Below are 24627 nucleotides of genomic sequence, written 5' to 3' on the forward strand. Positions count from 1 at the left end.
ATCTGGATTAGCAGCGCTCCTTCATGAAGCACTTGAGGTTCTCTGGAGACCTCCCACTCAAGCACCAAGCAGGCCCAACCCTGCTTACATTACAAGATCTAATAAGATCACAGCCAGAGGTAATGTGGCTTCAGGATACGCATTCCCATGCTAGCACTATGCATAGGTCTCCCAAGAAGCACACATTTGAAATGCTAATACTCACCCTGCCAATGTTGACTAATTAAAATTCAACAACATCTAGCAGGTTAGGTATAAAAAGTCAGTAGAGCTGACAAGGTAGCAACTTCAGAAAGAGCAATCCAGTCACTTATATCACAGGACAAAATAAAAACTTCAAAGCAACAAGCCTTTCTCTTTCATAATACAGACAGAGTATTAATAAAGTTAATAATAGGGCTACGGGAACCGAAAACTGCCAACAGAGAGATTTTTAGAAAGAACACTGATTTTCTCTGTCTCGGAGAGAAAGTAATTGTATAGAATTTAACTATACACGCTTTGGTTTTTAATCGAGGATTTTTGACAACAGTAAAATCTGCAGAAATCTAACATGGACATGGCTTATTCTCACACGCACATGTATACCCTGATGTGTGAAAGTACGATTTAGTAGGCAGTGACACTGTGGTGCAGGAGTGCACAAAAACAAACTGCCAGTCAGAAGTCACTTCCTCCTCGTTTACCAGCTCCACCCCTGCAATCCTGCAGAGACATGCTCCTAGCAACGACATATGTATTTCTCAACTCTTGTTTTGACTCAGGAGAGAAAAAAAAGTTTTTATATAACCTAGAGCATGCAAAAGGACACAACATGCATGCAAGCTCACACATGTCTGTCTAACCACATGTAAGTATTATTTCCTGCTCTGGTAATTTGTCAGCCCCTGCACCCACATTTTCAGTCTCTAGACACTTTGAGACGTTACTAGTTGACCCCTTCTTCCCCCCGTATTGGGTCAAGAGCAAAGAGCACTCCACCATCTCAAGCCAGTTTTAGTCCCTCTCCATTTCATCTGCAATCATGCATTTCCTACACATCACAATTATACATCCTCTTTTCTGTTTGTGAGGGAGACTGAGATTTTCATCACTGGGGGCTGTTAAGAGCAGCTTAGATAAACAATGGTCAGCAATGACCCAGATCCTTCACTGGACCAAGGAGATGGACAAGATTAACCTCAAGGTCTTTCTTACCCCTCTCCTCGCCTAAGTAGCTCGAGGACAACCACCCACAAGCACATGCAATCTCACTGGTAACTTTTACTCCTCCTGTAAGAGTGCAGAGGCAGGGTAAAGATGCTCTTGCTAGAGAAGAGAGAGGTGGTCAGTTCTCCTGTGGGCTCAGGGACAGGCTTCCAGCTATTATAAATCATCCTAGAGTCACTGAGACAGCAGGTAAGCGTGGTTTGCGCTATGTAAGAACTGCATTCCTTTAAAATCCCACTCCCAGTAGCGACCCCTTCCAAAAGCGCATCTGCAGGGAGAAGGCTGGCTTCGAAAGCCTTGGGTCTAAATGCAAACTGCAAGTATTCCTGGGCTGAGCCTTGTCAGAGGGTGCTGCCCACCCTGCAGCACATTAGAGCAGTCAGTTTTATCGAGTCAGTTGTTCTTGCCATCTTTTTCCGGCTTCAGGGACTCCGCACCTGCTGGAAATTAGCCTGGACTAACATTAGCCTGGTGCATCCTCTGCAAGCGCTTGGCATCTGTGCAAGGACACTGAGTCTTGGGCTAGCCTGGGATGAATTAGACGCAGTGGCCTGAAGGGCTACGTTTCCTATCTACTAACAGTAACCAGAGCTTTTCTCTTAGTTTAATAAGAACTGAGTCATTCATTCAGGACATTTTTCCTGGGGGATACGTAGCTATGAGCTGTCCCATCCTTACCAAAAACCAACAGTCAGAGCTCCTGTTTGACAGTACTCTGGGTGCCAATGCAAACATTTCTGTTGTAGGCAGGTTGGCCGCCACAGCTATAACCAACAAGTTCGCCTGAAGCAGTCCTATTTTACACAGGCAAAAGCATACATTACCACTATAAATTACGGCAATTTTCCAAATGGCAAAAGCACATTTTTGTTAGTATAAATGCATTTAACTTATGCTTTTACTACTACAGAAAGGCAAAAGCAAAAAAGTCACCTACCTCCTTCCCGACCTGGACTCCCCCAAGCACAGCTCTGCTAACAAGCCTTTCTCATGTACATCTGGCTGCAGTTCTGAACTATACCTAGCAGTATATGCTGCAAGGCGTACAAAGACTATATGCTTCCTCTGCTTTGGCCAGGACTACTTTGATTCCGTCATTAATCATAACGCTAACATTGTTTGCTACTAAAATTCTTCAGCTCTATAAGTAACCTCTGGAATTGTAAAGTCACCATTGCACACATGCAAAAATACTGAATACCTTTATCTGCAGGGAAGGGCCCGACTTGTTTGAGCCACTGGACGAGGAGAACACGCTTCGTAGCAGCCTTCTCTTCAAGCTGTTTTCCCTTGATTTGGAGCTAGGGCTGCCCTCTCCTGAGGGCCTGGAGTTTGCTTGTCCCACTAGACAAGGTTGAGGCCAGCACTCTTCTGAGCTCTTTTTTCCAGGCTTATCACTCTCCCTTGGTAGAGCTGGTGCATGCTGCAAACCGGAGGCACGCTGGATGCAGCTGCTATCAGTGCCTTGAAACTCTGAAGGCCCAAGGGACTGAGCTTTCATTACCATACCGTTGGGATGAGACTGTCCATCCAACCTGGGCTTATAATCCGGCCACATGGTCTGCCTACGGGTTACCTTGGTTCCACCATTGCAATTGAGGTAGTTTCCATATTTGTCTGCCCAGTCTGCTTCCGGGCTCTGAAGATACATGTCCGGGGGTCTGTCTTCCCCCAGGAGCCCAAGGGACTGAGCTCTTCTCCTGCTGGTGGGGCTCCTTCCCCTCAGAGTGTTGGAACTGATGGCAGAAAGTTTCTGGATATCGTTGAGTATCCCAGAGATATAGCCTTCCACTTCCACGGTGCTGCCCCTCACCACAGTCTGTGAAACAGAGGCAAGGAGGGAAGCAAAGTTAGAGCTCTGCAATTTGAGGTTCAGTGTATCTTGTCAAAAGCTAGATTTCATCTGTCAAGCCAAAGAGGATTCAGGGAATTTGGGGAAAAGGGGTTGGGGGGTGGGGTTTTTTTTTCTCCTTTATTGAGGGGAAAAAAGGATTCACTGGGTTTACATGCTTTAGTAACACAGAGATAGGACTGCTTTCAGCCAGAACTATGAAGTTCTACTGCTGCACCCACATGCTAACGGTCAGCATAAGAAGGTGCTGGGGTGTTTTTAGCACTCCTGACATTCTTGTGCTGAACTCGTGCTATGCTTCATCACTAATTTAGGCTCAACAGACCCCCGAGTGTATTATTTCTCAGAAGTTCCAGCATGCCTTAAACTCTGCAAAAATCACCTTGCTATTCCAGTACAAGGTTCATCTCTCTCCTGTAGCTCTCTCCATAGTATTGTAATCAGCCTCCTTTAGTCTGGTTCTGAGTCTGGTTCTCTACAGTTTTTGCTAACGCACCTTGATCCTGACTAGCGAAGACCGCACTGTTCCAACACCGCATCCCTCCTCTGTTCTGCCAAGCCATTATAATTAAAAGTGATGAACAAAGGGTCACGGCAGCTCACAACTGCCTTGTAAGCAAACAATGAAGAACGAGGCTTCCATCCAAACAAGCAACAGCACTGTACAAGCAGGACTCTTGAAGCTGTTGGTATATTACGTAGTCTTCTACTTTGTTTATTCTGGAACTGAGAAGCTTACAGAAGCTTTTTTAGTGCTGGCAACCAAAATGTTTCATTTCTTCACGGAAATTCACAGCACAGGATCACTCCTACTCCTGCCTGAGGAAAATCCTCCCCTGGAGTGATGGCATTCTCCTGTTTGCAAACTAAATGCTGGGGGCCTTCTAAAGATGCTGAATTAATTACACCAAGTCTAATATTTAGCTGGTGCAAAACAGCAGCTTTGGTAATTTCAACAGAATGCCACCACAGTGCACAAACTGAGCACCTGGTTTGCTCCGTATCCAAAAAAAAAAGAGCAAAGTCTTCTGTCCATATGAATTCGTAGAAACTCAAGAGTGATTTTAGTTGATCTCACTATTGCAGCTGGTTAAGAGCAGTCGTTAATAAATGAACTGGAGCAGGGATAGACGTAACGTCCACGGCCCCAAGTCACAGAGCACTCAGCAGGATGCCTCTATAGGCTTGCTCATGCTTCCCCAGGGCAGTGTTCACTTATGGTTCAATATTTCTCCAATAAGGAAAAAGAATAACTCAAAGTTAGAAGAAATCTCAAGAGGCCATCTAATCCAGTCACCCTTCCAAATCAGACGGACTAAAACCCTTCCAGAAATATTTTCGTCTAACCTGTTCTCTAAAGAAAAGCTCTCCAAGGACAGATGTTATGGCCTCTCCAGACAATCCATTCTAGTGCTCACCTCACCTTCTGGTTAAAAACTTTTTAATATTAAACATAACTCTCTCCCGCTGCACTTCTGGCCCATTATGTCTGTCCTATCCTCAGCAGACAGGGAAGGTGTGAATTAGTTGCACTTTGCAGCCATATTTGAAGAGTGCATCAGACTAATTAAAAAACATCCAAATTTGAACCAATTTATATAGAGTATTTATACAGTGATCATTCCTTATTGATCAAGATTTGGAAGTGATATTTTTAAAAAGAAAAGTGTTCTTTTACAAGCAAAACACAGCCTATGTCAAAAAAGGGAAAACAATGATGGTTGAATCCAGGACTCTGCCCTTTCTGAGCCCTATAATGGGCTCAGCCTAAGAGGGGCAATTAGCCTTAAAAAGAAAAAGAAAAGAAAAAAAGGAAAGAAAAAAAAGATTTTACTATTGGAATCACTGAACAGGAATTTATTCAAATGAAATTTGGCAGAAATAATCAACTATGTGATACAGTCTAACAGAATATTTGTACTTGTACTTAATGGGGGAAAAAAAACAGTAGGAGTTTAAGCTTCCGCTTTAGTTTTTAAAAACTGTTGCATATTCTAGCCTTGTTCTCCCAAAGTTTTGCGACTCCTCACAGCTTTTAACACCTACAGGTTTAATAAGCTCATTCTCTATCCCATCATTCAAGTCATGGATGAAAGTGCTGACCAGTACTGAACTCAGGACAAACTCCCGTAAATCTCTTCCTGCATATTTCTTTGTTGACAGTGACACCTCAAACTACTCTTTGAACGTATTTTTCCTCCTACTTAAGAAAAACTTCCCCAATTTGCTCTAGGAGTGTTATAGATGACACTGTCAAGAGCCTAACTGAAATCAAGATATAGGAGGTCTATCATTTCTTCCTGACCCAAAGCCTGTTACCTTGCGACTGAAGGAAATTTGGTTGCTTGATATGATTTGTTCTTGACAAATCTATGCTGACTGCTAGCTATTACCCTATAATCTTCTAGGAAGTGCCTGCAAATAGATTACTTGCTTATTTGTTCCAGTTTCTTTCTGGGAACTGAAATTATTCTGACTGATCTGTACTTCCTTAAATTTGTTAGGCCCAGCTGACTTGAAAGTAACTTATCTATGAAGTCTCATGTGTTCTTTTCTTATTCTAGACTAAGTTCTTATTCCTTTGTGCTGCTGTTAATTGTGTTAGCCCACTGATCACAGTTAACCTTTTCCATAAAGACTCAAGAAAAATCATTAAACATTTAAGCCTTCTCAGTGTCATCTGTTATTAGCTCTCTCCCACAACGAGCAGCGAACCAATTCTTTTCTTTGTCATTATCCTCCTCCTCAGCGCACTTACGATCTGTTTCCTTAGTGCCCTTTATGTCCTTTGAGAATAGCATCTCTTTTTGTGCCGTGGCCTTCCAGTTTTGTCCCTACATAAATTTCTATTTGCCCTTTATGGCTTGACCTAGTTTCCACCCTTCTGAGCAATCCTGCTGCAGTTTAAGCTCATTACGGAGCTCCCGATCTAACCAACTTGGTCTCTTATTACACATCCTATGCCTCCTCTGGACTGGGATCCTATCTCCTACTACATTTTGAACCTCGAAGCAGATTCAGGACACCATAAAACAGAAGGCAATACGTCCTCCCTTCTTGTTTTACCTCGTCTTCCTGAGCAAGTATTTCTTAAATTGCCTTAATCGGTATTCTGCTCAAAGATCCTGATACAGTATTTAAATTGTAACTTTCATTTTGCATTAATACTTCCAGGTAGTCCCTTTTACTCCCCACATTTTAAGCATCTGTACACAAAAGACTACATTCAACATTAAACATTCAACAGGTGGTCAATTATTTTCCTTTACATCCTCCCTGAAATCCAAGCAGCGATATCTTTATTTTATAGCCCACCCTTCAGGTTTTAGGCCCTGCAGGGTTTTTAAACTGGGAATGAAAATTTCCCACAGGCTAGCAAGATTTTAAACACAATAATTCTGTCATCACCTTTCATTTTCTTTTTCAAGAGGTTTTCATGAACCTCTCAGTCTGGCTTTCCTCACATAGCAGGTCCCTACAGTCACCTACAAACACAAAGTCTCCTGATAAGCATTATCAATGGCCATCCAAGGAAGATGACCATCTAAATTCACTCATGCACAAGGATCAGTAACTTGTTCCTCCCTAATGAAGGACTTGTTCTAGAAAAATTGTCCTGTCTGCTAGGTCCCACTTGCTTTTAAACTGCTATTTTATAAATCTTTCTAGTCTAAATCCTACTTTAGTTTAACTCCCTATCAAGGGTTGAGAGTGGTCAAAGGCCAGTAGATTAGGTTGAGTTCTCACTCAGCAGCAAAGAGCAAGCTAAATTCCCTTTTCCATTTGCACTCATTCGATGACCAAAAGCGAGCTAGAACCCAGCCGCCCTGCTCGCTCTCCTTCACGCAGCCATCCATGAACAGCAGGCTAGGGCTACCCAGCTCTCTCCCACTCGGGCTTCCCTGTCAACTCAGTCACCAGCCAAATTTGCTCACCCACGGGAATGACAAATGTGCTAAAACAGGTCCCTCCGTGAACTCTCCTCTTCACTTCCCTGTTTGACAGCTGGCACATCCTAGTCTCTGACAGATACCATGAGAGCTTTCACAGGTCCTTGTTTTAGTGACAGGCTGCCAGCTGGTTAGTCGAACAGCGACACTATCACACTTAAGGACACTACTCTCCTTAATTATTTCTGATGAAGTTACAATTTCCCCAGAAGACGACAGTGATATCAAAGCCCAGTCCCTGCCATCCACTGAATTCCTTACCCTGCCTTGGATATATATTGGGTACTGGAGACATTGCCTCAGCTTGGGCCTCCCCACTCATCCACTGCACAGGAAAGATAATAGTTTTCTTCTTACCTTCATAGGCTGGAGTTGCAGCCGGGTGATCCTTGAAGGGTCGACCACTGGCTTTGGCCGCCTCAGCGTGTCTAGAATGTTCTGCCATTGAGGTGGAAGGCCCACAAATTTGCCCTCCTTGGGGTCAAATGAAGTGTGGACACGGTGCTCAAAGTTCTGCGGAGCCGAGATCTCAGGGCGTTTCTTCTTCTTCTTGCGGAACATGATGCCTGGATGAGGAAAAGCAATCCCATCAGTGCTCTTGAACCTATAGGAATGATCTGCCCAGTCAGTAGCATCATATATTAATTACGTTAATTAATTATATTACGAATATTCTCCAGTGACAAGCACTTTAACAATGTAACTGACACAACCATCCACTTTTTGCAGACGTGGAAACGGAGGCAAAGAGAGAGCAATGACTTGCTCAAGACTACCCAGCAGGTCAATGGCTGAGCTGAATACAAACTTCTGGGATTTCTAATGACCTTTTCAGCGCTTCATCCACTGTGAAACTGCGCTCCTATTTCAGAAAAAAACAACCAGCTACTATAACTGGCTGAACTCCTACCACTTTGCTTCCTTTACTTCTATAAATTCATTTTGCCCGATATAAAAATTAAACAATATATAATAGATACATATTTATATTTTACAGGCTTGTACTTAGTGTAAAGGTTTGGTTTTAGAATCCAGCCAGCAAGGCAGAACTGATTTAGCTACAAACCTGGAATGAAGGGAGGTTACGAAGAGGGCTCAGACTGTCTTCTCACTGATTATTTAAGACTACATAGAATAAGTAATATACATTTGAGTCCTATTTAAAGTCAGCAGAGTTGCTGCCAAAGGAAGAGCTGCCCAAGACTGATCTGCGTTTTTCTAGCTTAAAAAGGGGAAGTTAGGGGGAAGAGAGAGAAGGAGAGAGAGAGAGAGAAGATTGGGGGAAAACACACTCTGTCAGCAGGTTGCTGAGAAAGCTAAAATTAATAACTAAGATTCCTTTCCCTTGGGGGCTGAGAGATACAGTTTGTGCGAACAACCATTCAACTACAAGCCGAAAACAGCTAACACTTGAATATCTCCAAGCACAGGATGTGTTCAAAAGCTGAATTTAGACTTTATAACCAAAAAAGAGATGTAGAAAGAAAAACCAAAACTTTCAGACCTTCTTGAAACTGAGAAGATATGAAGGAAACAGGGGAACAGGAGCTCCACATGCAATCACAGAACTCCCACCCTGTTAGAGTGACACATGGTGAGACAGCCTGCGTGGCTGGAGGACTGTGATGGATGGATGGATACAACCTCTTCAGGAAAGAGGGACAGGGAAAATGGGGGAAGAGAGTGCTCTTTCCATGAAGGAACAGCTCAGCTGTAGGGAGATCTTCTCTGAAGAGAAGAGCCAGGCTTTTCACAGTGGCACATGGTGGGAGGATGAGAGATTACGGGCATAAACTGAAACATAAGAGGTTCCAACTGGATAGAAAGAAAAACTTTTTCACGATTAAGGGTAGTTGAGCATTGGAGCAGGTTACCCAGAGAGGCTGTGCAGTCTCCATCCTTGGAGGTTTGTAAGAGCGGATTGGATAAAACCCTGAGCAACCTGCTCTGACCTCAGACCTGACCCTGCTTTGAGCAGGAGGTTGGACTAGAGACCTCCTAAGGTCCCTTCCCTCCTGAATAACGAATATATGAAAATGGTTTGATGACTTTAAAGCTGCAGGTATTCCAAGTCTGCTTTTCCATTTGCTGTTGTAGAAGCAGGTTTAAGGGGGCAGATTGCTGTTCTGTGGATACAACGGAATTGGTTTGTTCCAGAGCTCAGCAATTCCTCTGTAAGAGTCTCTGTGTCAATGCGCAGGATGGACTGAGCAAGGAGGTAAGCCCAAGCAGAGACCCAGTGCCAAAACATGTTAGGTAGTTCACTGCTAAAGCTCTCTAGCTTGAGACAAAGCTGGGCAGCTTTAGTTTAGGGAATTTTTATCCACCAGTAGAAAGAAAATGTTTATATGCTGTTCCCTTTCTGCTAACAACTTTCTGCTTACCCATCTATACTCAGACTTTTTGGGGCAGAAAACCTCTAGAAGAGGCTTTAGGCACTATTAGAAATAAATTATGTGAAATTCCCACCTTGCTTTTGACAGAGTTTATAGACTCTAGAGTAGCTGAATTTAACCCCTTCTATGGAATTACTTGGAACAATGAAATACAACCCTATACCTATTTTAAGGTATATTTAAGGTTCACTCTTCCCAGGGTTCTGACACAAGAACTCCTTTTTTGCAGTCTTTATTTATTTCACTATCAAAAAGACAGTTCCAACCAGTCTTGCATGGTGGCAGCAGCCAAGATTACGTTAAACTTGGTTACACTTACTGGAAGTTAGTGTCCCAGTTCTTGGGAAACATTCTAAAAAAGTGTTACGCTGCTGTAGTTTTCTAAACCGAGTTTTGAAAACTCGGGAAATGAACCAGGTATGCTGCTTCTGAACCTTTGGAAGTAAATGTGCAGAGTTACGGTTGAAAGAAAATAAACACCATCAGAAGGAAGGCAACCCTTCTGATTAAGTTGTTCCCACAAGTCTAAATTGATAATGTTGTATCTGTAGCATCTTCCCTAGACATTTCATTGATTCAGTTGAAACCACGGTAGTAGATCACTAATTGTTAAATATAGGAAATACTGACTACAACCACCACATCCATGCAATACAATTCTAGTTCATGACTTGCTCTTCTATGGATTATTGTATTCTAACAAACACACAGGAGCAGTATGATGGCTGTTGTGGAGGAAGGAACACGTTCTGGTTACTGCTGGGATTGAACAACTGATCTCCAAGCTTAACCTTGCATTAATATTAGCATTTACCTCTCACTAATATTGCTTAAGGTGAGGCATTACGCAGAACTACAGATAGGTGCAGACGACCTCCTCCTTGACATCAGGTAAGGATTTTAGCCACCTTCTTCACCTTCATAGCAATCTCTCACCCCTTGTACCAGACCCCAGATTCCAACTATTTGTACCAAACAGATATTTGCAAGTGTCAGAGGCACAGAATATGTAAAGGCATAGAATATTGTGCAGTAAACACGCATACACTTCTAGGGGACACTGACCTCAAAAATCAGCACACTTTGTGCTTTTTTTTCCCCACACAGGGAAAGCTATGACAAACATTGTCCAGACGGTTTCAGTTAAAACTTGATTAGGGAGCAAAGTGCAGCCACATGGTGACCAATGACTTTACTTCCTAGTGCGAGACTGAGATCCCAAAAACGCAAGCACACTTGCTTAGTATGGTTACCGTGATCCTGCAAGGACTGGGAAGGGGATGCAGTCAGTTAGGCACATTCAGACAAGTGTTTGTACATCACAGAAGGGCTTTTAAAACCATATGAAGCCCCAGTCATGCAATCCATCCTTGGCAAAGCACAGGTTTCACCCACTGACAATGCCCCTTGCTATACTGTGTCCAGAAGCCTACTAGAGATGTCCTATAGCTGAAAAAGGAAGAAAAAGGCCAGGTAACTTAAAAAGACATTTAAAAAGGAGGCTGCAAGCAACTATTCTGCCTACAAGAGGTTTTGCAGTGAAAATAAATTTTTGCTTGGAAAATACTCCAGTGGCAATCCAAACACGTCTTATGGAGAGCTTATGGGTGAGAGACTGTGCTCTAGGTCTGCATCAATGCAACGCAAACACAGTGGTTCATCTCCAAGTTGTCCTAGGTGCTACGTATTAAATAATAAGGAATGCTAAAGTCATAGGGCAATTTTTTTAAGGGGGGAAAAAAAAAGTGCAGACAATCCTGGAAAGAGAAGATATTGTAATAGCTGGTGGTGCCTATACTATTCAAACCAACAGCTGGTGATACTGAGGGGCTTTCACAGCCTGCGAGGAAAGCAGGCAGTGAAATCTGCAGTATTATATTCAGTGCTTCAATTCCTGATCATTGACTACATGTCAGTCATGACAGCTACTAAAACCTTGATCCACCAGAACAGGGACATTTCCAGACAGAGTGATGTTACTGCTTTAACCCATATCTTTCCTTCTCCAGCTCCTGCTCTAGCTCTCACAGCTTCATTCCTCATCTCATCTTCATAACGAGAAGATATTCAGGGCAGAGGACAAGCTGGCTTTCAAGTTGGCTCATTAACTGCTTCATGTGGTAGGGGTCCTGTAAAATGTGTTATGACAAATGCCATAACCATTAGCATTTGTAGTATCAATTGTTTTCTGAATCAGAAGGGGAATGATTACAACTAAACTACCAGATTAAAAATGTTCACTATTAAAGCCTGGGTGGTAATTTGGTCCCACGTAGAATAGTGGCTCTGTGCCAGCATATCAATTTGCACAAGCATAAACACCACATTTGTGCATTTACAGTAAATCACTGTACTTGTCAATCAACACCTGGAATGCACTTACTTCCTATATACAAAAGCATACTTCCTAAACCCTGATAGAAGCATCTACTAAGTTCATGGTCAATATTAGGGTGACTAGCTGACATGGCCTGCATCTACCTTATTGACTTGTAATAGAACTCTTAAAAACAATAAAATGTAATCAACTCCAAATATAATATACCGCTGGGTATCCAATGACATTTGCTTTATATGGTCAGCATCAATCTTTGATCATAAAGACGTTGCCATATCAGACAGGTGGTTTAAAGCTACACTGCATTAAGATCAAATGAAATTCATACACTAAAAATAGTTTTTTGAAATCCAGTGGATTGTAATAATCTGTGTAGGTTTTGCATTTCACCGAGGAGGTCTGTATTTAACCAGTCTCCTTTCACTTTGTGGTTTTCATGCAAGAGCTATTTATTTGTATTTCCAATACCCACCTAGAGAATGTTTAAATAAAAAACATAAAACAGGCCTTTTCTAATCCAGTAATAAATTCATAAGACTATTCTATGCATATAAGATTTAGATTTTGTAAATCAAGCCAAACCTGTATTTAAACGTAGACAACATCCCTTTAATATAATAACACAGACACTGTGACACTGATATTATAATAACCTACTAGACTTCGGTCTTTCATTCACTGCTGACAACTGTATAAGAAATGTTACAGACATAAATAATAAAAGTCACTACCACAAGACACAAGCAGTCGGAGATTGAATTTCTCTCAGCGATCCATTTCTGCTGCCTGGGAAACCACGTTAGATTTTTTCAACTCCAGATATAGCTGTTCCTAGATGATACAGTTCCAAAAGCTGTCACATCTGCCAGTGAGCATGAGAAAAAAATCCCCCAGCCAGCAGATCCCGAGCAGGGGGAGGGATCGCCGGCGAAAGGAGGAGCGAAAGAGGGAAGGGTCAGGCCCAGATGAGAGAAAGGGGTGGGAAGATTAGGGATGGAAGAGAGGAAAGGGAAATCAGAGTTGGAAAAGGAAAGAGGAATGACTAGGAGAGAGGCAGCCTGAGGAGCAGCGAGACACAAAATAATCAACCCTGCTGAAAAAAAAGTCAATGAATGTTATCAGGAATTGCTCGTTACAGCGCAAGAGTTCAAATAGTCAGACAAATAAGCCGGCATGCTTTGTTATTTAATCTGACTCACCTTCACCCTACACACATGCAATTATATACCCCTTTAGTATATACACACTGTACATAACTATGTTCATGCACTCTCACACATACACACACTTGATGACAGCAAGACAGCAGAGAACTACTTAGGGCTCACTTACATAGTTTCCTGTTAAAAATAAGCTTTCCTTTCCCTCCCCCTCTTTGCTGCAGCAACCGAACTCACTCCTCAGTGCTTATTCCACCGCTATCACAGATCTGGACACAGCTTGCTAAATTCCTCCCTCCTTGGACAAGAGATAACACTCGGTGCCTGGGTTGAAGAAAGCAGTTCCCATGGTTTCTAAATACTCCCCCAGCTGATGCAACAACCTGCTCTGGCCAGCTACGAGAGGTGGTGGGGTGCAAAAGGACTCTTCCTCCAGGACCTGCACCGTGCAGACTGAGTTCAGAGTCAGAAGATGAAGAAGGTCCCAGAGAACTCACCAGTTAAAAGGAAAAACATACTTCCATGCTCTGCTATACAGGTCACAGCCATGTAATACATTCCAAATTCAGTGCAAGTTAAATAGGCCATTATCAACGCATGGTGCCTGCGTATATGCATATGTTCATGCATATGTATTTGTGAATATGCACACATGGTATTTCACTGCATTTCAAACCTTCCAAAATCCTAATGTTTACCCTCCCGAGGTTTGTGACATGATCATTATTTATAACGAGCCATAGGTGTTCATAGCATTTTGCAAAGAAAAATGACAGGCTCCTTCCCTGAGGAGCTTACAAATCTAAATGTGACTTTACACAGCAAGAAATGACAACAAAGGGTGGGCGGAAGGGAGCAAGAAAAGGAAAACGGTCTGATATCTGAAACACGATCAGAGCGCATAGAGCCCTGCCATGACGACTCCTTCCAGGCTCATCTGCAATACTAGTTTTAGAAATGCTGGTTTAGGTAGTTTGCTTCCCTAAAGGAAGAGTGGATGTCTGCCTGCTGTGCTATCACTTCCCCTACTTCAAGCCCTTTCCTTCCACTCCTCTGTCTGCCCCCCACCCCCAATAGTAAAGCTATATGTCAGAGTCAACCAGCAGCACAGCAAACTGATAAAATGCTCTAAATCCTGCGCAAACACACACATGAGCGCACAGATGAATATTACATTAGAAATAAGCTTAGGGAGAGACATATTTGTTATATCGCTGGGTTTATTTTTGCCAAATGAGAAAAAGCACACAACCACTTGATGTTTTTTGCACTGCTTCCAATGAACAGGGTCTAAAGGCTATGGTGCTGCCTCTTTCTCCCCTGCCCCATTTCTTTGCTCATAAGTTAGGACTCAAACCTGAAACACAGACAATGCTTATTTCTAAGCTCATTTTGGATGCCGCTCAGCGACATACTTCTAATTGTGTTTTAGCTATACTAAACCAAATTCATTCTGGGACATATGAAAGCACTTGCAAAGGAAAGACCTCCTGAACTTTCTGAAACCAGTACAGGCACGTTGCAAATGTTTATGGGCTTGTCTCCTTGCTAAATGATACTCTTTTCCATTACTTACAGTCTCCTAGAAATCCCAGCTAAAGCCACTGTCCCATTGTGCTAGGCTATGTTCATGCATATGTATTTGTGAATATGCACACATGGTATTTCACTGCATTTCAAACCTTCCAAAATCCTAATGTTTACCCTCCCGAGGTTTGTGACATGATCATTATTTATAACGAGCCATAGGTGTTCATAGCATTTTGCAAAGAAAAATGACAGGCTCCTTCCCTGAGGAGCTTACAAATCTAAATGTGACTTTACACAGCAAGAAATGACAACAAAGGGTGGGCGGAAGGGAGCAAGAAAAGGAAAACGGTCTGATATCTGAAACACGATCAGAGCGCATAGAGCCCTGCCATGACGACTCCTTCCAGGCTCATCTGCAATACTAGTTTTAGAAATGCTGGTTTAGGTAGTTTGCTTCCCTAAAGGAAGAGTGGATGTCTGCCTGCTGTGCTATCACTTCCCCTACTTCAAGCCCTTTCCTTCCACTCCTCTGTCTGCCCCCCACCCCCAATAGTAAAGCTATATGTCAGAGTCAACCAGCAGCACAGCAAACTGATAAAACGCTCTAAATCCTGCGCAAACACACACATGAGCGCACAGATTAATATTACATTAGAAATAAGCTTAGGGAGAGACATATTTGTTATATCGCTGGGTTTATTTTTGCCAAATGAGAAAAAGCACACAACCACTTGATGTTTTTTGCACTGCTTCCAATGAACAGGGTCTAAAGGCTATGGTGCTGCCTCTTTCTCCCCTGCCCCATTTCTTTGCTCATAAGTTAGGACTCAAACCTGAAACACAGACAATGCTTATTTCTAAGCTCATTTTGGATGCCGCTCAGCGACATACTTCTAATTGTGTTTTAGCTATACTAAACCAAATTCATTCTGGGACATATGAAAGCACTTGCAAAGGAAAGACCTCCTGAACTTTCTGAAACCAGTACAGGCACGTTGCAAATGTTTATGGGCTTGTCTCCTTGCTAAATGATACTCTTTTCCATTACTTACAGTCTCCTAGAAATCCCAGCTAAAGCCACTGTCCCACTGTGCTAGGCTCTATGAAGACAGTCCCCACCCTCCTGAGTTTTCATCTAAATGGACAAGAGGGAAGGGAAGGGAATTATTAACCTCATTTGCAGATGAGACAGAAAGAAATGACTATGCCAGTTTCTTCCAGGCTATGTCTAGATTAGCAAACATAGAAGAGCTTCCACGTACGTCCCCTGGCTGCCCAACAGACCCTGCCTTCCACAGAGAGAAAACATGGGTGTGCAGCACTGGTGGGAGCCAAGACATGCCCTGACTGCACGTTTCATCTTGATGCCAGCAAGTAGGTCTAGACACTGTGACCAAAACCAGCAGCACAGTCAGAGATTGCACCAAACCTCAGTTGCAATCCAATGCCTTGATTTATGGGGAAGATTAGCCTCTTCTCCATTTGTATTAGTTTTGCAAAAGGGTCACAGCTAGTAAATACTACTGCAGTGCCAGGAGAAGGCTGCAACCTCATCCCATCCTCTTCACCCAAAGGCAATGAGATGTGTGCTGCGGGTCGTAAGGCTGAGACATACACCATTGTAAAGCTTATGCCCTCTTTTCCTCACCTTTTAAACACTTGATGTGGCTATGTCCTGCACTGGATATACAAAGCCATGCAGCACTGCATGCCTTTAATACCTATCTTACATGCATGCTCCTCTGTTCCATGTCCAAAAAGGAACTGCACTGTTTCAAATGACTTTACTTGACATTATTTTGCCACAAAGGATGCACAGAGGGTTAAAAACAAGAGGCTTTGTTTTGCTGTTAATCCAGAATACGAAAGAGCTTCAAGACTGGAGCTGGGGGGAAGGAGATTTGGGGCTTCATTCTCCACTGTCTCCTGTGGCAGTTCACAGATCCATTCAAAGTGAGCATAAAAACACTACCAAGGTTAGAGTAAGAGCATTTTACACTATCTCTGCAAAAATTCACATGAACAGCAATTCTTACACATTAGATACAAGGTTAGTCGGGTCAAGCGAAAGGGGCCACATCTGGCATGCTGGGTCACATGGCATATGAAGCAGCCAAGGCAGGAGGCTGCATCTGGGGAACATGCTACTTTGAACACAGCACTTTGAACGCCGAGTGCCACGTCCTGCAGCTCTCCCCGAGCACGGCAACCTCACTGTGGCCCTTCACGTCGAGTCACGGATCACAGATCTGGCCACTTCTGGTGCATCAGGTTACGGGAGGGAAGCTGTAGCTCTGGGCTGCAAATGCACGTGATACAGACCTCACCGTAGGGAAGCACGAGCCAGGAGCCAAGCAAGAGTCATATGCTCAATAAGCAAGGCCGGTTGCTCTCAAGTAGACCTGCCCCAGCAGAGCCACTGCTGATCACACACATCCTGGATCACAGTCCTCACTCACTCCAGCAGCATGACCAGGGGCTTGCAGAGACACCACAGTGATCCCCAGACAACCCACTGGTATCAGGATGCAACAGTTAAACTTTCTTCCAGACTACAGTAGAAAAAAATCTTACTCCATATTTATGATCATCATGTTCTACCAAAGTGAGGTATATAAATATATAGTTGCTGGCAACAGCCTACAAGGCAGGTCAGCTGTGTTATCCCCATGGGATAACTGATGGGAAAACTGCAGCCTAGACAGCGGGCCCTAAAACGTGCAGGGGACAGACCAGATTGAAGCCCACAGTTTGGCGGACTCTCAGTGCCTGACTACTGCCACTAAACAAAACCAGCCTATAAGGAATTTTAAACCATATCATATCAGACTTCATCTCCTAGGGAGTATCAGCTATTCTGCTTAGTTTGGAAAGGAAAATACACATGCCAAGAGTATGTGTGTTCACACAGCTCCCCGGATGTTAAAACCTGCAGTGCACTCACAATGGAAGTAAACCTAAGTAACTATCATTGTCTACAGCTACTATACTGTTCCTCAAGAAGTTATAAAATAATCTAATTGCTAACACTATAAATTCAAATGGCTCATCTCTAGGGCAAATGTAATTTTGTGAGATTTCTTCTGAGGGAAACAGATTCCAGCTCCTAGTCTACTGTCACCCTACGTTCACATTGCATTCTTATGGGAGACAAATGGAAGATCTACCTCGAACCAACAGCAATATCACTAACGATCACATTTTGTTGCTAACCAGAGCTGATGTTCTGTATACGTACAGACCTGATGTGCAACTCAGTGTGAGGAGACCTCAACACAACGGCTCTGTTGCTACCTCAAGAAACCATGACATGCAGCGCAGAACTCGGAACCTGACCGAGTTTTTTCTTGCAGCTGGAGTTGGCTAGTGCAAGCCATTTTAAGCAGCTTGTACAAAATGCTTAGCTCTTTTCTTTCCTCATGAATTCTCCTTCAGCAGATTAGAGAAGGATCTAAGAAAAACAAAAAGGTGCTCCTTTTTTCTGGTCTGAGACAGAACAGCCAAACCTTTAGAGTGCTTCCCCTTCTTGTGAAGGGAAGTCATTTTGCGACCAAGCAAGGTTCTGTTTCGCACTTCTTCAAGCCTTGGCAATAGGGCCCAGTATACACTTTCCAGGTGCATACGTACACACAAGACTGTACTCACACCCATCCTGACAGGAACAACCCATATACAGGGAAGAGACTGTCCACCTTGAAGCATTTACTAATCCAGCAAACTATTTGCTGACAGCTCTTTCCACTATTTGATCAGCTGCCTTTGTTACTAGATACATAAACCACTGCTCAGACTTAGCACGCAGGATGCACATACCAAGGCGCTGTTGAATATAAGAGTCAATATATAGTTTCATCATACCATCAAGAATGAGACTGTTCAAAGAGAGAGCGACAGGGCCATACAGCAGCATTTCTTTCCCCAGCAGCTCTGCAGGGGCTCAGCTGAGTTGGGCTTTACTAAAGAAAAACACTCAGAAAAGTGGAGGAAGACTCAGAAAACACCTCTTACTTTATGTACATTCCCCAGCCCCACTTGGGAACTCTCACTCACCAACCACGAGCTTCTCTTCTGTTTTTTCAGTATTCTGGCCCCAAATACATTAAGCCATTAATGCCCTGGCAAAGGAAAAGCAAACACATCAGAAAACATTAATGGACAGGACTGCTTTCTACAGCTGTGAGATGAAATGCGGGTCTGTATATGTTGGTTACCACTCGGCAAAAGTAATTAAGAAGTAATGCCCAATAGTATTGGAGATGGTAACTTAAAATAGGAGATTAGCCGGCTTTCGCATAGCCAGGCTACACCCCCCCCACACCCAAACACTCACACCCCCATACACACACGAGTATTACAATGTAGTGTTTCAGTAGGTGTGCTGAAAGGATCTTGGCTAGCACAGCGACCGCGAGGTCAGGAATATAGACATGAGAGGTTTAAACTGGTGAGTCAACTAGATTTCTTCATAAGATATGGTGAGGGTCCTTGCGGATACAAAAGACTTCAGAGGAGATATTGCTAAGTCTCGCATAAAGGCAGCGAGCATGCACGTTCCTGACATGCTGTCTGCTTTCCCAAGCATCATCAGGGGTAACTCGTAACCCCTTCCTCACCCCAGTGTTTTAAGAGCATCACCCTGCAAGATTAAACAACACATTTTCCTCTCCCTGATCCTCATTACCTTGACTGTCACTAGGTTAAGTTGCTAGATCCCAGACGCCACAGACCCACACACTGGCCCACCTAAAAGACACTGGAAAGCAAAAAAGGCAAGGTCTTACTGGCAGTCGTGCCGCAACAGTGCTGGTAGAGGACAACTCCAAGTGAGAGGAGAAGGAAAGGTCTGCAGGGAAACTCTCCCGCTGCCACGTAGCGAAGCCGATTGGAGGATGGTGTTGCTGGGCTATAGGAGTAAAGACGAAGTAAACTCCTTCCCAAAGGAATGCAGCTCCTGATTTTTCTTCCCTTCCAGAACCATCCCTTGAGAGAAAAAATCATATGACCCCCCCAGATCATTCGCCTCTCACGTCACCCTAGGCTGGCACTGCCAACACACGTGCGACCGTCACGCTAATTCTTGGCAGGGGCAAGGCTCCGTCCGGCAGGGAAGGGGTTAAGCTGGAGCAGCAGAGCCGCTGGGGAGCGGAGACGTTAGTTTAAACTGACAAACCTAGTCCTCTGTAAACAGAGGAAACAAATCCCGCACGGAGCCGCGGCCATTAGAACCGTGCTGTCATTGCTTTAAAGCAAGCCAGTCGGTCAACGTCGGTCCCCGGATCCGCTTACCCCAGGCTCCTCATTGCTCCGTGACCAGAGGTGAGGTGGGAACGCTCCGCCACGGGACGCCGCCGACACGCCGACAAACTTGGGAGGGAAGGACGGCAGGAGAAAGCGGGAGAAGGAAAAGGGGTGGAGGCACGTCTGACATGTTTGTGCAGTGCCGGGTTCACCCAAGCTGCTGAGTTTGATTTCAGGGTGTGGCAGTAGATGGGACACAGAAACACTCAGCGCTGGGAAGCCTCAGATTCCTCTTCCAAGGAAGGCGACACACAGCAGAGCCTCTTGGGGCCATCTTGCCTTCTCCTCATCGCCTCTCCTTTGGGTCCCTGGAGGGGAAGGGAGGGAGAAAGCACTCAGAGTCACACCTGGGTACCGAGGATCGAGGATCGGTGGGTCTCAGGCAGGATCCTTGGGGAGATCATCTCCCATTCTCCTCCAGCCCTTTCACTGCTGACCTACTAAAGCTCTGACTTGCTCGTTAGCTCTCCTCTCCACAGCCTCGGGGCCTAGAGCTGCTGCAGTTTCAAGCGAATCCCAACATCTCTGCCTGTCGCCTGGCTGCAGATTTCTGGACCAATTCCTTGTCATTCCTGGCAGGAAAGCTTCGATTGATGGCTATATGCCTGGCTATAGGAGAATTCACTAATTCATTTGCATCGCAGATGTGCAGCGCACGACCTGGTGCTTTTACTTTTCCCCTATCGCTTGGCGTGAGTCCGCGCTGTGAGGTCGAGAGTCCAGCATCACCCTGTAATTCTGTTGTCGTGCCTGCGCCATGCCTGGGGGTTTATTTACTCCTGGAAATGTTTGTTTCCACAAGTGACTTGTGTTTGCTAGGACATCAGCTCACCACTGACCAGCAGAGGCAGAGGGACATAGGTGGAAAGGGGTGGCATTAAAGGACACTACAGGGATTATAGACCAGGAGAGGTCAGGGTGCACATCAGCAAACCCATCAACTCCTCTTCCTCCATTGCAAATAAAGACAACTCTTGGCTTCTCCCAGTCATTAATATACAATACTGGCTTAACCCCAAGATATTCTTAGGTCCAAAGAGCAGAGATAAAAGTCAGCCTTAAAAACTCCTCTCCTCCACCATGCAATTTATCTCCTTTTTCTGCATGTAAGTTTTGCTGAACTGCCCTTAAAATAACTGAATGTCATGCTACAAATAATCATTAGGCTGTCATGATTTCTGCTGGGAGTGGGTTTGACGGGCAGAGGTGGGCCAGCACAGTTACCTTTTACCCAAGCTGCCCCATTCCCATTTTCTTTCCCACCTATTCGTCCTGCCTAGGTAGGCTGTGCTGTCTTTGTACGCCACTTGGTGTCATAGATCTAGCTGGAACATACAGGGTCTACAGTGATATTACAGGGTAGGAACAAAACTGGGATTCGTACAGAGAACATAAAGGAAGCCCTTGCATTTTAGCTGATGGTCTCAGGCTCGTACTCCTCACTTCCAGACCTGCCAGCCGAGTTGTGCAAGGCTGCTTCCTGAAAGTGCCGTCACTGCTTCTACGTTTTGCTGCAGGTCCTTGCCTGCCAGAGCCTGCCAAAGAGACAGAGATTTCCTGCCGGTTACCTCACGGCCGCATCCCTAGGGTACAGGAAGCAAAGTTAGCCAGGTCCCTTCCTCTCTGAAGATTAGCTTCGCTCTTCCTACAGGGCAGGTCCCACGTGCAGATGTGATCAAGAAAAAGGAAAGTTCATGTTAATAGTAGTGAATAACAGACTATAATAAAGAGAGAGGGACAGCACTCCTCTCCAAAGACTGGAACTCGCAAGGCAGAGAAACCACAGCGGATGGCCAGAGATGAGGAAACCATGCATGATCTTGCCTTTGCTAGGTGGGCAGGAAACATGACTGTGAGTGCAAACCATCGGTGGCATCTGCTACATTTACACTTTGCTGAAGTGCCAACCAGAGAGGAGCAGTCTACATAACTATAGCTTTGGGAGTGTCACAAGGAAATGTCATTTATAGTCAACAAGGAGTTACCCAGGCTTGGAACTGGCTTCAGATTTGCATAAGTATTATATCATATGGGTTGACATGCTAAGACAGTCTTCTAGAGAAAGATGTGAGTTCTTTATAAATGGAAGAGCCTGATTTTACTTGTCAAGACACAAGCTTCGAGTTGCTGTGAGCCCCAGATGCCTACAATCTTAATGAAAAAGTAGGACACTTTCCAGTCTTCCTATCCACAAGTTTGGTCCTAGCAGTCATATGCACTTTGAAGAAAGATTTCCCAGTAAAAGTGATGCATCTCTAATTTTCCCCTTTAGCATTTGTCCCTTTATTAAACATTTCACTACTCCTTCCCTGCTCACTGCTCCCTCCCTACCTAGAGAATTGCACAAGATAATATAAACAATTATGCTCACACATTTATCTAAACACACACCCCATTCCTCCTGCAGTTGTTATAGTATATGTTGCTTGCTCAGACCTTGACTGCAGTTCTGTCTTACCTATGGGAGCCATAGTTTGCAAGCAAGAAGTGCTGCAGGGTACATTGACTAAATCCTTGCATCAGACTGCTTTATCTGATTTATATATACAGCAAACAGCCATTCCGCAGTCCATGCAGGCATCCATCCCCAGCCAGAAAGAGGAGCAAATTTCAGACCAAAACTGCTGATCTCTCCTCTTTCCTCAACCTGTCCATCCACATCCGTGTCAGGACAGCACCAACACCTCACTCCCAGCACCGCCAGCTGCAATAGGCTCTATTTAGACCTATTATAGTTCCAATGGAACAGAAATTCGTGGAAGAAATAAACTTTTCAACGTTTTACTGTGCCAACAGGCAAGAGGGGGTGTTTTTTTTAATCTTCAGAAAAACATGGTAGAGGCAGCAAGGCCAACTCTACCATATTGAGGGGGTTCCTCCTAACCCAGCCACAAAAAATGCAAGTACTTGGCCACTTGTTTGGGACTTCTGGGAGCTGGGCAGGCTGTTAAGAGTAACTTCTCCTGCTTCAGTCAAGCTTCCAGGACAAGTCTAATCTCCAGACACAGTAAATCTGATCCATCCAGGAAAACCCAGTAAGAAATAGGGCAGTCCCATCCAAGGAGCTAGGCTGTGGTTTGAAGCTGGACCTTCTAGCAGGGCTCCTTTGAGCTCTGGGATTTGCTAGGGAGGCACAAATGCGCTTCCATCAAAGAGCTGCGGTCCCTCTTCTCTTTCATGATTCTTGAAATCCAGAGTAAGCTGGCCAGAGAAGTGTAAAATCAGGCCAACAACTGGGACAAGGGGGTCACCAGAAGACAGGGTATGTTGCAAATTCATGCAGCGCTGGCTGTTGGGAGGAAGCAAAAGGAATCAAATCTGCCAGTCTCATAACCAACACATGAGATTAGCCAGGACTGGAGGTAAGGAGGGAACAATCCAGAGGCAGTTTCACTTTAATAAGTGCTCATCATTTGGGCACCTTTCCCCAAGGCTATGACATCCAGAGGTGGGCAGAAAATCTCAAGAGAGCACTGCCATGACGGCGTGGATTGCTTGCTCATACATGAGGGCTATCTCCTACCTACCATGTTCGGCTGACATTATAAAGGTAGGGCCCTGGAGATCCCAGTAGAACAGGGCCTTATCTGTGTTCACACTGCATAAACTCGTTCAGTGGGCTCGTAAGTGTCCCCAAGTGCTGATGATCTAATCCAGTTTCCTTTTCTTTGTCCCAATTCAAAACAAAACACAGATGCACAAAAGCTGAAGGACTGGAGGTTGTTTTAGTTCAGCGTGAGTTCACCATCTCTGCCAGAGGACTGCGTGCTGTTTATAGATCAGGACACATCCCCACGCTCAAATCTGCCACAGCAGCGTGGGGCTTGGAGTCCCTCTTCGCCATCTGCCCACTGCCAAATACAAGGCGTGCTGGGTCACACGAAAGAAGAGAGTTTGTGCTGCTCCAAACTCTCGCTATCATTAACCCAGAACCTCAGGCAGGCCTTGCAGGGCTAGGCAACGCTGGCGGTGCAGCAGAGCGCAGCTGGCAAGGAAGCGGCACGGGGGCCTGCAACGTCAGCCAGACTGAGATCGTTAGGCTGGAGCAGCGATAGCCAAGAACATCGGCAAGAAAGCAGATTCAGCTTAAAGAGGGCAAGAGCGCAGCAGACTCTCTTTTTTAAAAATTTTAACTCCCACTTTGATGAGCCGCTGAAACTAAAGCTCAAGAGGATTACCTGAACACAGCACACACTACTTTGCTACTGGTAAAATTCCTGTGGCTTGATAAGCATTCCCTGCAGATAATATCAATGCAGCTTGGATCATAGTTATCTCATACTTCTCCCACAGCTTTTACTTGCAAAAATTCACAGGCTCATTAGATTATAACAGAGGTAACATCATGCTCCACCAGGCAAGTCTGTGCCACGTGGTACAAAAGGTGTATCTGCTGCTTCCCACAAAAGTCAGGATGATCAGTGCTGCAACGCCAGCATTGCAGCAGAAAGTCAACATAGCCTACCTTTTTCATAGACTCCCCAGGTGACCTTGAAAAAGTTGCTTTACACACTGGTAAAATGACGGTGACAATGCTTAACTCACACAGAAAGGAGGCAGCTTAATCTGTTGCTTTTTTCAAGCATGCTGAGATTCTTAAAGATGCTATAGAAATGCAGAGTGAAATCCCTAGCTGACATAAGAGGAATACAGGCTACAGCTTCTGTTCAGAATAACTAGGTCAGTCAGCGATAGCAAAAGCATTAAGCAGAATTTAGAGAATTCCTAGTGGCCAAAGAAATGGTAGCAGAAGTCTAACACCATTTGCTGTTATTAGTCACTCTCTACCTCTGGAGACTAGAATAATTTGAGCACTGGAGCTTATCCTTGTCAAAATCCAGCCACGTGGCTCAGCGTACAGCACAGGAGGCTCCCAGGGCGCTTGCTGCCTTGT

At 44.4% G+C, this 24627-nt stretch overlaps 1 protein-coding gene across 6 annotated transcripts in view; it reads right to left on the bottom strand.

Annotated features, from left to right (window-relative positions):
• The window catches only part of PAK6 (p21 (RAC1) activated kinase 6), a 41905-nt gene that overhangs the window by 9774 nt on the left and 7504 nt on the right, over positions 1-24627 (bottom strand). Inside the window, exons 2-6 of one of the 6 annotated variants that reach the window (XM_026110688.2) lie at positions 19722-20041; positions 19217-19415; positions 18486-18550; positions 7369-7577; positions 2411-3028 (exon numbers count right to left, since the gene is read on the bottom strand). In XM_026110688.2, coding sequence (XP_025966473.2) covers positions 2411-3028; positions 7369-7572 — 822 coding nt within the window. In that variant the 5' untranslated portion in view covers positions 7573-7577; positions 18486-18550; positions 19217-19415; positions 19722-20041. Of the gene's footprint in view, positions 1-2410; positions 3029-7368; positions 7578-12476; positions 12632-18485; positions 18551-19216; positions 19416-19721; positions 20093-24627 lie in introns of those variants that run through there. The other 5 variants (XM_064513331.1, XM_064513332.1, XM_026110687.2 and 2 more) reach the window with 5 other exon arrangements.

Source organism: Dromaius novaehollandiae, chromosome 5, assembly GCF_036370855.1.
Source record: "Dromaius novaehollandiae isolate bDroNov1 chromosome 5, bDroNov1.hap1, whole genome shotgun sequence".
Taxonomy (NCBI): Eukaryota; Metazoa; Chordata; class Aves; order Casuariiformes; family Dromaiidae; genus Dromaius; species Dromaius novaehollandiae.